The 13138-nt window shown below is 34.2% G+C and overlaps 1 protein-coding gene across 1 annotated transcript; it reads left to right on the top strand.

Moving 5' to 3' along the window:
• Positions 1 to 2406: 2406 nt before the first annotated feature.
• On the top strand, positions 2407 to 12784 carry LOC124826095 (nucleobase-ascorbate transporter 3-like). The gene is made up of 14 exons (XM_088098625.1): positions 2407 to 2715; positions 3106 to 3203; positions 3295 to 3471; positions 9423 to 9523; positions 9645 to 9720; positions 9824 to 9883; positions 9962 to 10146; positions 10242 to 10338; positions 10552 to 10638; positions 10747 to 10805; positions 11313 to 11404; positions 11494 to 11571; positions 11667 to 11827; positions 12372 to 12784. The coding sequence occupies exons 1-14, from the start codon at positions 2565 to 2567 to the stop codon at positions 12588 to 12590; spliced, it is 1641 nt and encodes a 546-aa protein (XP_087954751.1). The 5' UTR covers positions 2407 to 2564; the 3' UTR covers positions 12591 to 12784.
• The last annotated feature ends 354 nt before the right edge of the window (positions 12785 to 13138 follow it).

Here is a 13138-nt window from a genome sequence, read left to right as displayed (position 1 = left end):
AAACATCTAGTATTTTAATAAAGTAAACAGTTGTATTATATTTTGACCTACAAGTGAATATTATTTTCACCTTTCACCATCACTGAATTACAGAAACAATTTACAATGCAACAATAATATATAAGTTAAAAAGAAAAAAAATCAGGATGACATATTTTATATAACTTAGTGTTAAATATGTTTTTAGTCCTAAACTATTGGTCGTTATTGGTTTTCGTCCCTCTTTCAAAGTAAGATACAATTTGGTCCTCATTCTTTTCGAAACGTTCGTTTTAGTCCTCGGAATTTTGGTTTTAGTCCTCATTTATTGCTAAATGAGGACCAAATTTTTAATAAGTGTTTAGTTTTCGAGAACTAAAAGGAACGTTTCGAAAAGAATGAGGACCAAATTATACCTTACTTTGAAACAGGGACGAAAACCAGAAACAACCAATAGTTTAGGGACTAAAAACATATTTAACCGTATAACTTTTTTGATGATGACAAATAAATTAGTATAATATTTTGAAAACATTTAATAATATTATATTTTGTTAATTGTGTGAGTACTTTTTTTAAATGTTTTTTTCAATCAATTAGGAATTATAATGTTATAAACATTTGCCTTTGTGTATAAAATTTCACTAAAAAAGATCAATGTACACTATTATAAATTATATTAACTATAACACAATAACTTTATATAAAATACTAATTGGAATAAAAATATATATAATTTGATGTCAATTTTAATAAATGGATAATCAAATAACCCATATTATGATGTTTTAGAAATGTATTTTAAGCAGCACAAAAAATATATTCTGTTTATTTTGATGCATGCTAATGAAATATTAAAAAATATCAATTTTGTTTAATATTTTATAATTATCATAATATATATGATATGATATGGTATTTTATTCAATCCATATATTTTAGATGATATTATTTAATAAAAATATTAAACGATTTTTTTCATAATGCATTGCCACACTATATTTCTACTTTGATTTCCAAGTAAATGAGGTAAATTTGTTTTTATATTAAAATATGTTATATACATATAACAGTATTGTTCTCTATAGTGTCCATTTTATTCTTTAGACAAAGCAGGAGAATAAAAGATGACACTCAATTATAGTCTGCAGTGAGCAGTTTAGTTCATTTATTTATTTTGTTAAACTCTGTAACTGTACATGAATAATTAATATATATACTATTTTAAATGTTTTTATATAGTATTTCAAATAAAAATAACAGTTTTTATTGATATTCAATATATGGATTAAATTACATAATATTTTAAAATATACATTTTAATAAATAATTAATATTTCAATATATATTTAAGTATGAACAGTCATAAATTTATTGCCCAATTAGAAAAGTATATTTAATAATATTACTAAACTTAATATTTTTATGTAACATCTTTTTATTTTAACAATCATTTAATAAATAGAAAGTCATACATTTAATAAACACATATTATACTTGATAACATCATGAATGATAAATAATATAATATATTTTCTAAATGAAATAACTAATATATTATTAAAATAAAAACCTCTTTAGTTACACACTTCTGAAAACAATTCATTATTGCCAACAGGTACAATATTAATGTTCATGACCTAGTCTGTTTTGTTTTGTTTTGGTTTTTTTAATGTTGTAACTTCTAATAACATTAAATGTTTATGTAGTACTCATTTTAAAATCTTCAACAGTAATAATCTTTTCATCTATCCTAGTTAATGAATGAAGGATGTGAAATAATTTCAATTAATAATTGAATAGATTCAATAATAGAGCGAAAGATTAATCACACAACTGTTACAAACAACTAAAACCTGCATACTTGAAAGTGTAACAGTAGTTTTTATCACTCACCACATTTTTTTTTATGTTTATCTGTTTTTGTTGTTGACTGGTTTGTGAAATTGTCAAAAGAGCAAAAAGATGTGGACCATAGCAGTTTATGCAGCATCAGATGAACGAGTTTAGTAACAGTTTCATATTTACTACAGATAATGACATTGTATCCGAAGACGAAGAAAAAGAAGATGCTGTGTATTTGAATTGAAAATTTGAAGTGTGTTGACAAAAATGGCAAATGGTAATTTTGGAGAAGTGTTTCAATGCAAAGTGCGTGTAATGTGAAGAGGTTTGAACATCCTCGAAGACTGTAAAAAAACACTGCAATCCACGTGTTCATTCGACCCATACTTTCATTAATAATCTCAAACCGAAGAAGAAAAGAAGAAGAGAAAAATACTTTCATCAGAACACGACAACAATAAAACGCAACCTATTAACTTCTTCCTCCCTATTTCCTTGTACTTTTCTGGAAAAAACAACTCTTTACTTAATTATTCTAATAAGCTTATAACTCCTTTTTTCGAAATCAGAAAAAGACTCTACCTTCAATACATTTTACTTTCTTTCCTTTGTTTCAAAGACACCCCTTTCATTCAGCATAAAAAAAGGCTACTCTTTCATTTCCCAGCTTTTCTTTTCATTACCCACAGACTGAAACCGAAATATTCTCCAAAGACTCTCTCTTTTCTTTGAAAAAAAAAATGGGTGAGGAGCACCACCATGCACCGCCACCAGTTCAGGCGCCTCCAGCTGGTCCACCGCCGAATCTTGCACTTTCTAGAGGTCCAGTGTGGAATCCAGCTGAACAACTCTTGCAACTTCACTATTGCATCCACTCAAATCCTTCTTGGCGTTAGTATCTTTCACTTTTTTTCCCCACCCTTTTCGATTCATTTTTTGTGTTACAAGATGGAAAAGAAAATATGCTTGGTGTCGACAGAAGTTAGGAAATAGGAATCTCTTCTTGCAAAAGTTTCCTTTTTTTTTACTCAGTTTTGTGTCTCTATCATAAATAAAACAATTCTATGTAACTTGGTATGTCTGCAGACTGCTTTTTGTTACCTTTATTCCACTCTGATTTTATTCTCTTAAGAAAAAAAGGTTCTTTGTTTATTCCTCTTGTCAGTTTTGAGAATCTTTTAGGTGAAAAGTCTGTTAATTTAATTTTGGGATTCAATCATGATATTGGTGCACGTCTCTTAAAGTTTCTACCTTTTTGATTGCATAAAAAAAAATTGGCAGCGGAGGCACTTCTACTGGGTTTTCAGCACTACATTGTGATGCTTGGAACAACTGTTCTGATTGCAACCACGCTGGTTCCTGCAATGGGTGGGAACCATGTAAGTGAAATTTATAATATGAAGATTATAGTTCTTGTTTCTGTTATATAACTTATGTTATAACTATATGAAACTTGTTATTTTTGGACAGGGTGACAAGGCCCGTGTTATTCAGTCATTGTTATTTATGTCTGGGTTGAACACACTGCTTCAGACTTGGTTTGGATCAAGGCTTCCAACTGTTATGGGTGGATCATTTGCTTTTCTACTCCCAGTGTTGTCCATAATAAATGATTACACAGACAGAACATTTCCTTCTGAGCATGAGGTTTGCATATGATTATGTTGCTAATAGCTTTTAACTTCCAACTTTTAATGATATACTTATGTTGAATTCAAATGTTCTGGGATATTCAAGAATATGGAACTTACCTTTATTTGAAAGAAAATGAATGCTAAGTTGTTACCACCTTTATTCAAAAGCGAAAACTTTATATTGGAATGTATGGTTTTTTATTGTTACCACCTCCACCTTGGTTTCCAAGAAAAGCTTTCTCTTTATTGATTTTTCTAAGTAGTGAGTAATATTTGTTTCTTCTTTTTATTTGTTTGCCAATGTCTTCTCTTTGTTTCAAGCATCATGTTTGACTTTCTTCAAATGTTTTTTCTGGAATTTTGTAGCTTTTCTCTTAACTGAACATTTTTGCACTGCAGTTTTGGTGGTCTATGTGCTAGGTTACTGATAGTTCAAACCGATAATTCTATCTATTTTTCATTTCATAAAATGGTTTCTTTATATACCAGTACACGTCACTTTGGTAACAAAAAGAAAATATCACTTTGGTAACAAAAAGAAAATATCACTTTGGTAACAAAAAGAAAATATCACTTTGGTAACAAAAAGAAAATATCACTTTGGTAACAAAAAGAAAATATCACTTTGGTAGCAAAAAGAAAATATCACTTTGGTAGCAAAAAGAAAATATCACTTTGGTAACAAAAAGAAAATATCACTTTGGTAACAAAAAGAATATATCACTTTGGTAACAAAAAGAAAATCTATTTAACAATAATAAACATTCAGGAATAAGCACTGCAGACAGCTATAGCTATATATCATCTAGAAGCATGTCTGAAAAGTGACTGTTCTGGTTCAAAGTTAAGTGACTTTGGCCTTAGTTGCGCTCATATTTATAGGTGAATTCATGGTGAAGCCTGTAGATGGGATACCCAAGACATTTGGGAAGATCATTTTATAGTTGCGCTCATATTTATAGGAAAATTCAGAATACTGATAAACTGATCTTTCTGTCTTTTTATTGAACCCAATTATGGAATCCCTAATATCACTTACAACAAAACATCTTTTCCCAATAACAGACCATTTTCCCGAAATTAGCACCAAATATGTTTCTATAACTTACTGGATGAGTCTCAGTGACTCTCGGCTTGACTATGTGACTATGAAACTATTGACTTAAGATGGATTGTGGACAGTGATCCCACTTGTCCAATAACCGACCAAATGGCAATATATCCACATGTTTGTACAAATATATAAATGAATGGGACTAAGATATATAAAGGGATGATATCCGGCCTTTGGATATTTTCTCTAGATCATGATGGTGCAGTATAGGTGATCACACAAGTGGCTAACAATTTCCCCCATTGGGGGAAAGACTTTGTCCTCAAGGTAATAGTGTATGAATTTCATCCCACTCCACTCAGGTCACATATTCAGGAGGAAGACCCAACTTGTATGTTGAGCCCAACATCTCTGTAATGTTGTCAGGTCCAATAGGAACATCAACACGAAATATCACCTTGTGGCCCATGTGCGAAAAACAGAAGATGGGACACCTCCCAACCATAACATAGAGAGAGGATGTAGAAACTGTGGGAAGACCAAGGTGTTTGGCAACACAAGATTGCACAATATAATGTGTGCTGCCATTGTCAATCTGGACAATGACACAAGAATTGTGAAATTAGTCATGGATGCAAGTGTGTCGGAACCTGGTTTTCTAAAAAGGGCATGAAGGCAGAGATAGGAGGAATGGGTGAGTTGTCACATCTTCAAACTCCAGTTTGTGAGAGATGGATATGAGAATAGAATTGGGAATGAATGGGTCATCCTTTGTATAATTGATTAGAGGTAGGAAGTGTCCTTTATAAACTTCTCATCCCAGTAATATCAAAGACCCTCCTCATGTTAGGCGGGGTGATCTTCTAAGATGGGGTTTCAATTGGGGGAGGCGATGGTGGGTATTGGCATGGGCACCAAGGAATTGTGACAACAGTCATTGAGCTTGGTCTCTTGAAGTTTGCAAAGTTATGGCTCGAGAAAGTGAAATGAGGTATTGGTGAGCTTGCACCTCTCGACATACAAAGCAGGTCAATAGGAATGTTGGTGCAAGACCAATTGGAAAGGCACTCAAACTTGGTAAGGTAGTGATTAAAGATTCATTTTGGACAAGCTTAAACAAAGTGCCTTTGGGATCATTGTAGTAGGACGTGACTAATTGAGTTTATAGAGCCTGGAAGTCCCACCCATGCTGTAATAAACCTGTTCTGGTACACCATCAGTACCAGCTTAAAGCAGGAACCTCCATATGGAAAGAGGCAATGATGAGCTGCACCTCCTCCAAGGTTCCTTGATAGTTGATGACTTGCAAGATTTTGACCATCATGGTTGTCAAACTGTGGAACCTCAAGTTTAATATAAGCATGATGCACGGGGGTGGTGTTAGTGTTGTATTGGATGGTATAGTGGTAGTGAAACTTGAGAGATGATCCCGAATGGTCTCAACCAGAGTTGTCAAGTTAGCTCCATTTGATAAGATTTGACCCTAGCCCATGTGGGTTGGGGCCAAAAAAGCCCACAGGGCTAAAACAACCCTTTATTAAAAAAGCCCACAGGGTTAAATAACCCCAAACCCCTTTGGGTCAGGGCCAGCCCACGTGCTTTTCTTTTTAGCATGAAAAAAATATAAACTCATTTAAATACAACTGAAATGTTAATATACCTATCTCTAGATGAAAAAAATATAAACCCATGGGTCAATGTTCTCTCTAGATGAATCAGAGACATTGAACCTGGTTGGACAAACAGTTGATTAAATGCCAACTTACAGTAGCTCCGAAGTCCAAACTGAGAAGGGTGATAAGCCACCTTTAATTCATTGCTTTCAAAGGGGTCATCACCTAATTCAAAACTACCATTAACATCATATATTTTTTCTCTTTCTTTTATATATTTACACTATTAGCATTCACTTGAAGGCATATATTCTATTCTATCGCCTTTCAAAATTGAAAACCTTTATAGAAAGAGCAAACATGGTAGCAAATAGCACTGCAAACCGAACAACTACACCTGCAGCAACTCCAACAAAATCATCTCTATAGATAAAGTATCTTCTCAGAAACTCTTTCACTGTCTTGTTTACCTCAACTGTAGTTGTTACATCCAAAAACTGTGATGCTACCTATCCATATAAGGTCCAAGCCACAGGACATGCCCAATAGTATCATCTCCACCACACAAAAATATTCTGCCACCATATAGAAATTAAAACTAAACATCAGCATATAGAAGCAGACTTATGATAGGATAATGTGCTTATCTAAGGAGTTTTCATGGAAATCAACTTGTGGCATGTCTACTGAGTAAGTGATTCCATCAAAGGTAAGAGAATGTGGCTCAAATGGAAGAATCATTCCTCTTTTCCTCCTGTGGCTGGACTCAACAACTTCCTTTGGCCTCACTGGTGCACAAAAATTGAAAGGCTTTTCAAAATCTGAAAGAATTGATGTGAATTATAAAGGGGAAGCATAAGTATGCTTGTGTACATGCAGGTCATACACAAAATAAATCACCTGTCTCTGTGTTTCTATTTGGACCATTTCCTGGGAGTTTAAGTGGTAATCCAATATCCTGTAGAGCTTTGTCTTTATGCTTATTTCCATGAGATTCTTTCAAGATGATAGCCTGTGGCTTCTCAAGTGCTGCTCAATCATTAACATAGCATAAGTGAGCCATAGCAACATTTCTGCATGAAAATAAAAACAGTGGAGGAAATACTCACGGTTGAGAAAAGTGAGAGCTAGAGTGAATGTGATGTTCAATAGAGAAACAAATCCAAGCAATATATCAAACAGAAGTTATCACGAAACAAGTATCTCAAAATCTTAAGTTGTTAGGTGAAAATAAATGGTTTTAATAGTACATCCCTTGCACACCCCCTCATGCAAGGGTCCTTTGAGATTAAAGAATGATTAGTGCACAAGTCCAGCTACCCTGTGTTTAAATTCCAATTTTTATGTAAAGGAATAGAGAAGACAAGAATAAGACTCTATACTAAATAATTTAGTTATAGAGACTCTTACATAATGTCATGAATGATCCAACTAGTCAAAAAACATCAGTGCATTCCTAATAGAAGCAAAACAATCAGAGAATACAAAAAAAAAAGCACATACCTTCAACATTACTAGTGATGTTATTCTGCCCAGCAACATGTAGCAAATAGTAGCAAAACCACAGGATGACAACAACTTCATGCTTGAAACTCTATGAAAGATACATCCCAAAAATGAAAAAGCACTAGAACTCTCAAATATCTCTCATGAACTAGGCAGTGTACTTTTCTCTCCCTGATAACAACAAAACCATGCATAAAATTGAGAGAAGAATCTCTACTTTTCATTGATAAATTGCATTAAAATAAAGGATTAATGTCTATTAGCACCTAAGAGATTCATACAACTATGCTTGACATAAAAAGGCGATCAATACACATGTGTGCAGATATATTCAGCTGAAATTGACTGATAATGGACTAGTATAGACTGAGACATCTACACTACAATTATCTCATTCCAAGTAAGAAGTATGAATACAAGTTCAAATCCCAGCAGCTCTTACACTAAAGCAAAACCAAATTCAGAAACAACCCTTTGAAAGTAGAGGAGAATACCTGAGACAAGAGAAGAAAAACTGAAGCCAAAATACAAAAAGACTCAAACTTTGAAAGAAGTAGATAAATAAAAATAAAAAAGTAACATATGGGTGTGCAACATGTGAAGTACCAAGAAGGTGAAAGGCGTCACAGTATGTGATGGTTCGTGGGTATTGTCTTGTCTGGGAGACCAGGTTGCCACAACAAGAAATGCAACAGAATGTGGATTTGAACCAAATGCATTAAAAAATTGGTGAAAGAAAAAAAAAAAGGAAGCTCTGAAATGAGAGGGTGGGCGAATTTGACTTTTATGATACATGAACCAGACATTCACTACACCCAAAATCAGCATGAAAACGCATTAATGATATGAGAAACCAAACAATAACCTGATCAAGATTGGACTGTTCTCAGAACATTACGGTGAAACAGAAAGCACGAGAAGTATTTGAAAGAAAAGCTAACCTTGTTCACAATTCTTCTTTTCAACCACTTGATCGTTGCTATCGCTGCCGCCTATACCACCGTGCATTGCTGTCAAGTGCTGCCGTTGACTCCACTGTGTGTTGCTGCCTGTACTTGCATGCGCTGCCGCCGTAGACTCCACTGTGTGTTGCCATTGTTGTAGAGCTCTTCGCAGGTCAACATAGAAAACTTGGGTTTTGGGGGCTAGGAGGCTAACCCGGCCCTAATTTAATCCCAACCCAATTTCTGGGGCTTTGGGGGCTAGGAGCTTTGGAAAAGCCTCCTCAAATGTGGGTCAAACAAAATGGGTCTCAGTATAGAAAAGGCCAGGGTTGGCCTCAGGGCTTTGAAAAAATTTGACAGCTCTAGTCTCAACCTTGAGGGCAAGTTCCTGGTGGTTATTGGTGAGAGTAGATTGTTTACGTGGGAGACGGAGCAACATCTTCTAGGTGATCAGTGGCGGACTTGTGGGTATTGTGGTTTGCCATGGCAGGTTAGGCCAATTGTTAGGTTTATGATGGCTAAATCTTTCCCTTCATTCCATAAAATGGTTTTTTTATACACGTGTACAAGTGCCAATCATTCCCTACCTGAACACTTAACAGTAATGCATATTTATGAAATGTGCATTGCTGACAGTTATAACAATATATTATCTAGAGGCATAATGGAACATTACCATAGTTGATCTCACTAGATCTTGCAAGTTGTTGAGCTTCTTTGTAGTCATCTTAGGTTGGCCATGTGGCTAACAGTATACTTTGTCTTGTTATTTGTTGACTGAATTGTTTTCTCTATCGTGAAAATGGTGAATCAAACTGCTAATGAATTATTACACTGGGACTTGTAGAGGTTCGTCTACACTATCAGAACAATTCAAGGGTCGCTCATTGTTTCTTCTTTTGTCAATATCTTCCTTGGGTTTAGTAAGACATGGGGAAATTTGACAAGGTAAACTCTTGACTTGTTTTCCCTTTTTATTTTAAGTTCATGGTCAATGTTTAAAGTAACATCTTTAGTTAGATTTAATTGTAAATAATTAATCTGTTGGTGAGTCTTCTTTTCTGAACAGGTTGTTTAGTCCCATAAGCATTGTACCTGTGGTATGTGTGGTGGGTCTTGGTCTGTTCTCCAGGGGCTTTCCATTGGTAAATATTCCTAATTTCTCTTCCCTGAATAAATGGGTTATTTATTATTGTAGATGACATAAATACGAAGAATTTGTGAACTCATCTTTCCTCTTTTGTGCAGCTTGCAAATTGTGTGCAGATTGGCTTACCTATGCTCATTCTACTTGTAATAACACAACAGGTTTATATCTTATCTGAAACAATTTCTTAATTGAGTTTTTTCTCCGAAAATAATATTCACTTTTTTTTTCTCTGGCAGTATTTGAAGCGTCTTCATCATGCTGCACATCATGTACTTGAGAGGTTTGCTTTACTTCTCTGCATTGCTGTCATCTGGGCATTTGCTGCTATCCTTACTGTCGCAGGTGCGTATAATACTGCTAAAACACAGACCCAAGTGAGTTGTCGCACAGATCGCTCATACCTTATGTCTTCTGCTCCATGGTATGTTCACAAAATAATCAGTTCAACAGTTTATATGAGTTTGATTGCTGTTTCTGGAACTTTATAATAACAGTTAAATTGCTTTCTTATTCCAGGATTAAAGTTCCATATCCATTCCAGTGGGGTACCCCCATATTCAGAGCCAGTCATGTCTTTGGGATGATGGGGGCTGCACTTGTCTCTTCTGCTGAGGTCTATCAACTATTCCTTAATATTTTGAATTCTACACGTAGCTCTAATAATTTGCATGTTAACTCTCATTTTTTAAGCATTTGACAGCTTTGCGCTCTGGAAAATTATTATTATTTTTGTTTTTTGTATATATGCCATTATTTTCTACCCATTGTCTTTTTCAAATTGATAATCTAATGTGGAGTTTTTTCCTTGATGAAATTTTGAATGCAGTCAACTGGTGCTTTCTTTGCTGCAGCCAGGCTTTCTGGTGCAACACCACCTCCTGCACATGTGCTTAGCCGAAGCATTGGGTTTCAGGTGATTCTTACTTCTGAACAATTAATTTAGTTGTGCTTTTATATTGCTGCAAAATCTTGATAAGCATGCAAAATCTTTTATATTGTTTCTCACTCTTCCAAATGGCAGGGCATTGGCATGCTGATTGAAGGCATATTTGGTTCCGTTGTTGGTACTACTGTATCTGTGTAAGAAAGCAGTTTCTTAAGAACTCCACATGCCCACAATGACAATGTTTATCTTAAAGTTTTGGTTCCTTTCTTGTGAAGTCTTTTTTTATTTCATTTTTCCCTTATTGGTTCTATGGGTAATAGCTATTATATTATATCCATTCATGAAAATTAGATGGATTGCAGCTCAGCTTTATAAAATTTTAATTATTTAGAACTTGAGGTATCGGTTGAACCAATTTTAAATCCTTCATCAATGATTTCACTAGAAAACTAAGCTGCTTAACCTGTTGGTAGTTAAATTACTTCAAGGTTATTTTTTCAATCAAATTATGTATGCAAAAGCATCAGTGTGTTGACTGCAACCCTAACTAGGTTACACCCCAGTCAACACCAATCATTTGCAGAATACCTCTAATATTATAAAAAATAAGAAAAACAAAGTACAATAGATGAATATTAGTAGAAATTTGAGATCAAGAATTGTATGAGTAATAGTCTAACAAATCCCTTTGGCAATTGCAGTGAAAATGTGGGCCTACTTGGTCTAACACATATAGGGAGTCGCAGAGTTGTGCAGATATCATGTGGTTTCATGATCTTCTTTTCTATTTTTGGTACTGTATTCCACCTGAAACTCATGTGGCTACTAGACTTTTCTTTCAGTTTTACATTTCTGGTCTAATCCTTTTACTTTCCTTTTCAGGGAAATTTGGAGCTTTTTTTGCTTCGATTCCCCTACCGATATTTGCTGCTATATACTGTGTTTTGTTTGGTATTGTGGGTAGGTGCTGCTGCTACCCTTACATAAATTACAATAATTTTTACTAGTAGATGCAGGCCTTTCATTTTATTGTTGTTTTTTTCTTCTTTTTGCAGCTTCTGTTGGAATTTCTTTTATACAGTTTGCAAATACCAACTCCATAAGAAATATCTATGTTCTGGGCATAACCTTGTTTCTAGCAATATCAGTTCAACAATATTTTGTCACTAACACTGCACCAGATGGTCATGGTCCAGTTAAAACAGATGGTGGATGGGTAAGTGACTCTTAAAATATCTCATTTCTACATTCAATGTGATCATTATGCATATCAGCTTTCCTTAATCCATAGTTAAGGTTATAAGTATGTGTAACATGTTTAGATTAAGGAAGTGGAACAATTAGATGCTATGTTTTAGGAAATAATTTCTTCCGACAACACTATTTTGTTAGATCAGTAAAGTCTATGAATTATGCAGTATCTAGGTGCAATTTTCCTGTCTCCAATGTTTAACACGAATATGGCTACTCAATATCATTCACTCAGTCGTTTTTCCATGCAAAAAGGACTGAAAAATAAAGTGAAAAAGGAGATTAACATTAACCTTTTTCAACTTTAAGTGTTTTTTAAAATCTCAAGGACTAAAATGTCCAACTGATATGTACTCAAGGACATGGAATTTCCATCAGACTTGTTTTATATTTAAGTGGTTTTCCTTCTAAAGTTAGATTGTTGTTCAACTGTTTATTTGCTTGATGTCCTACCTTTTGGAAATGCATTCATCTGATTATTGATCATACCTTGTATTATGTTACAACAGTTTAATGACATTTTGAACACCATATTCTCTTCTTCCCCAACTGTGGCTATAATTATTGGGACCCTTATTGACAACACACTTGAAGGCAAATCTAAAGCTGTGGACAGAGGACTTCCATGGTGGGGTCCTTTTCAGAATAGGAAGGGAGATGTTAGAAATGATGAGTTCTACCGTCTACCTCTCAGGATAAATGAGTATATGCCCACCAGATTTCTCTAAAGTACTCATATATGCTTCTACTTAACCCCTTCTGTGAGCTTAATTCTCAAAATTTCATGTACAACGACCTTGTAAAATATGGTTAAACTAATTTTTCCTCAAGTGGTCAGAAGCCAAATTTTACCTTGTATAAATGGATTGGAATAGTAATTCTTTGGATAAACTACTCCAGAAAGACGCTGAAATTACTTTTCTCTCTCTTATTCAAATTACTCTTGATTTTTTTAGGAGATAAATGAGATGCAGTATAGTCCTTTATAATGCAAATGAACTTAACAGTACTGAATAATTGTTGATGTGTTTCCCCTATGATACTATGCTCTTTCCTAAAGTCCTAGAATAATCAATAGCTATTTTTGAAACATTTTCTTATTGGTTTCAGTATTTCATGAGGTATGATGAAGTGCTAAATACTTCTATTGTTGCTTTTAAGGTTTCATATAGGTGTTTTGTTCTGAGTTTTCAAAGTTGATAGCTGATACAGAAAACTTACTGCAATCACTGTTGAGAACTGTTGTGAGGAAAAATCTCTAATAGTTTGACTTACA

Source organism: Vigna umbellata, chromosome 9 (genome assembly GCF_029865625.1).
Source record: "Vigna umbellata cultivar VRB3 chromosome 9, Vumbellata_1.0, whole genome shotgun sequence".
In the NCBI taxonomy this organism is placed as follows: Eukaryota; Viridiplantae; Streptophyta; class Magnoliopsida; order Fabales; family Fabaceae; genus Vigna; species Vigna umbellata.
This window is presented reverse-complemented; position numbering and strand designations above follow the sequence as displayed.

What these genes read in the sequence shown, in the direction of transcription:
- LOC124826095 (XM_088098625.1), top strand. Translation starts at nt 2,565, where the DNA reads ATGGGTGAGGAGCACCACCATGCACCGCCACCAGTTCAGGCGCCTCCA. An exon ending in CATTTCCTTCTGAGCATGAG is followed by an intron (nt 3,472 to 9,422) that starts GTTTGCATATGA and finishes TGGGACTTGTAG; the next exon opens with AGGTTCGTCTACACTATCAG. An exon ending in GTTGGTACTACTGTATCTGT is followed by an intron (nt 10,806 to 11,312) that starts GTAAGAAAGCAG and finishes TGGCAATTGCAG; the next exon opens with TGAAAATGTGGGCCTACTTG.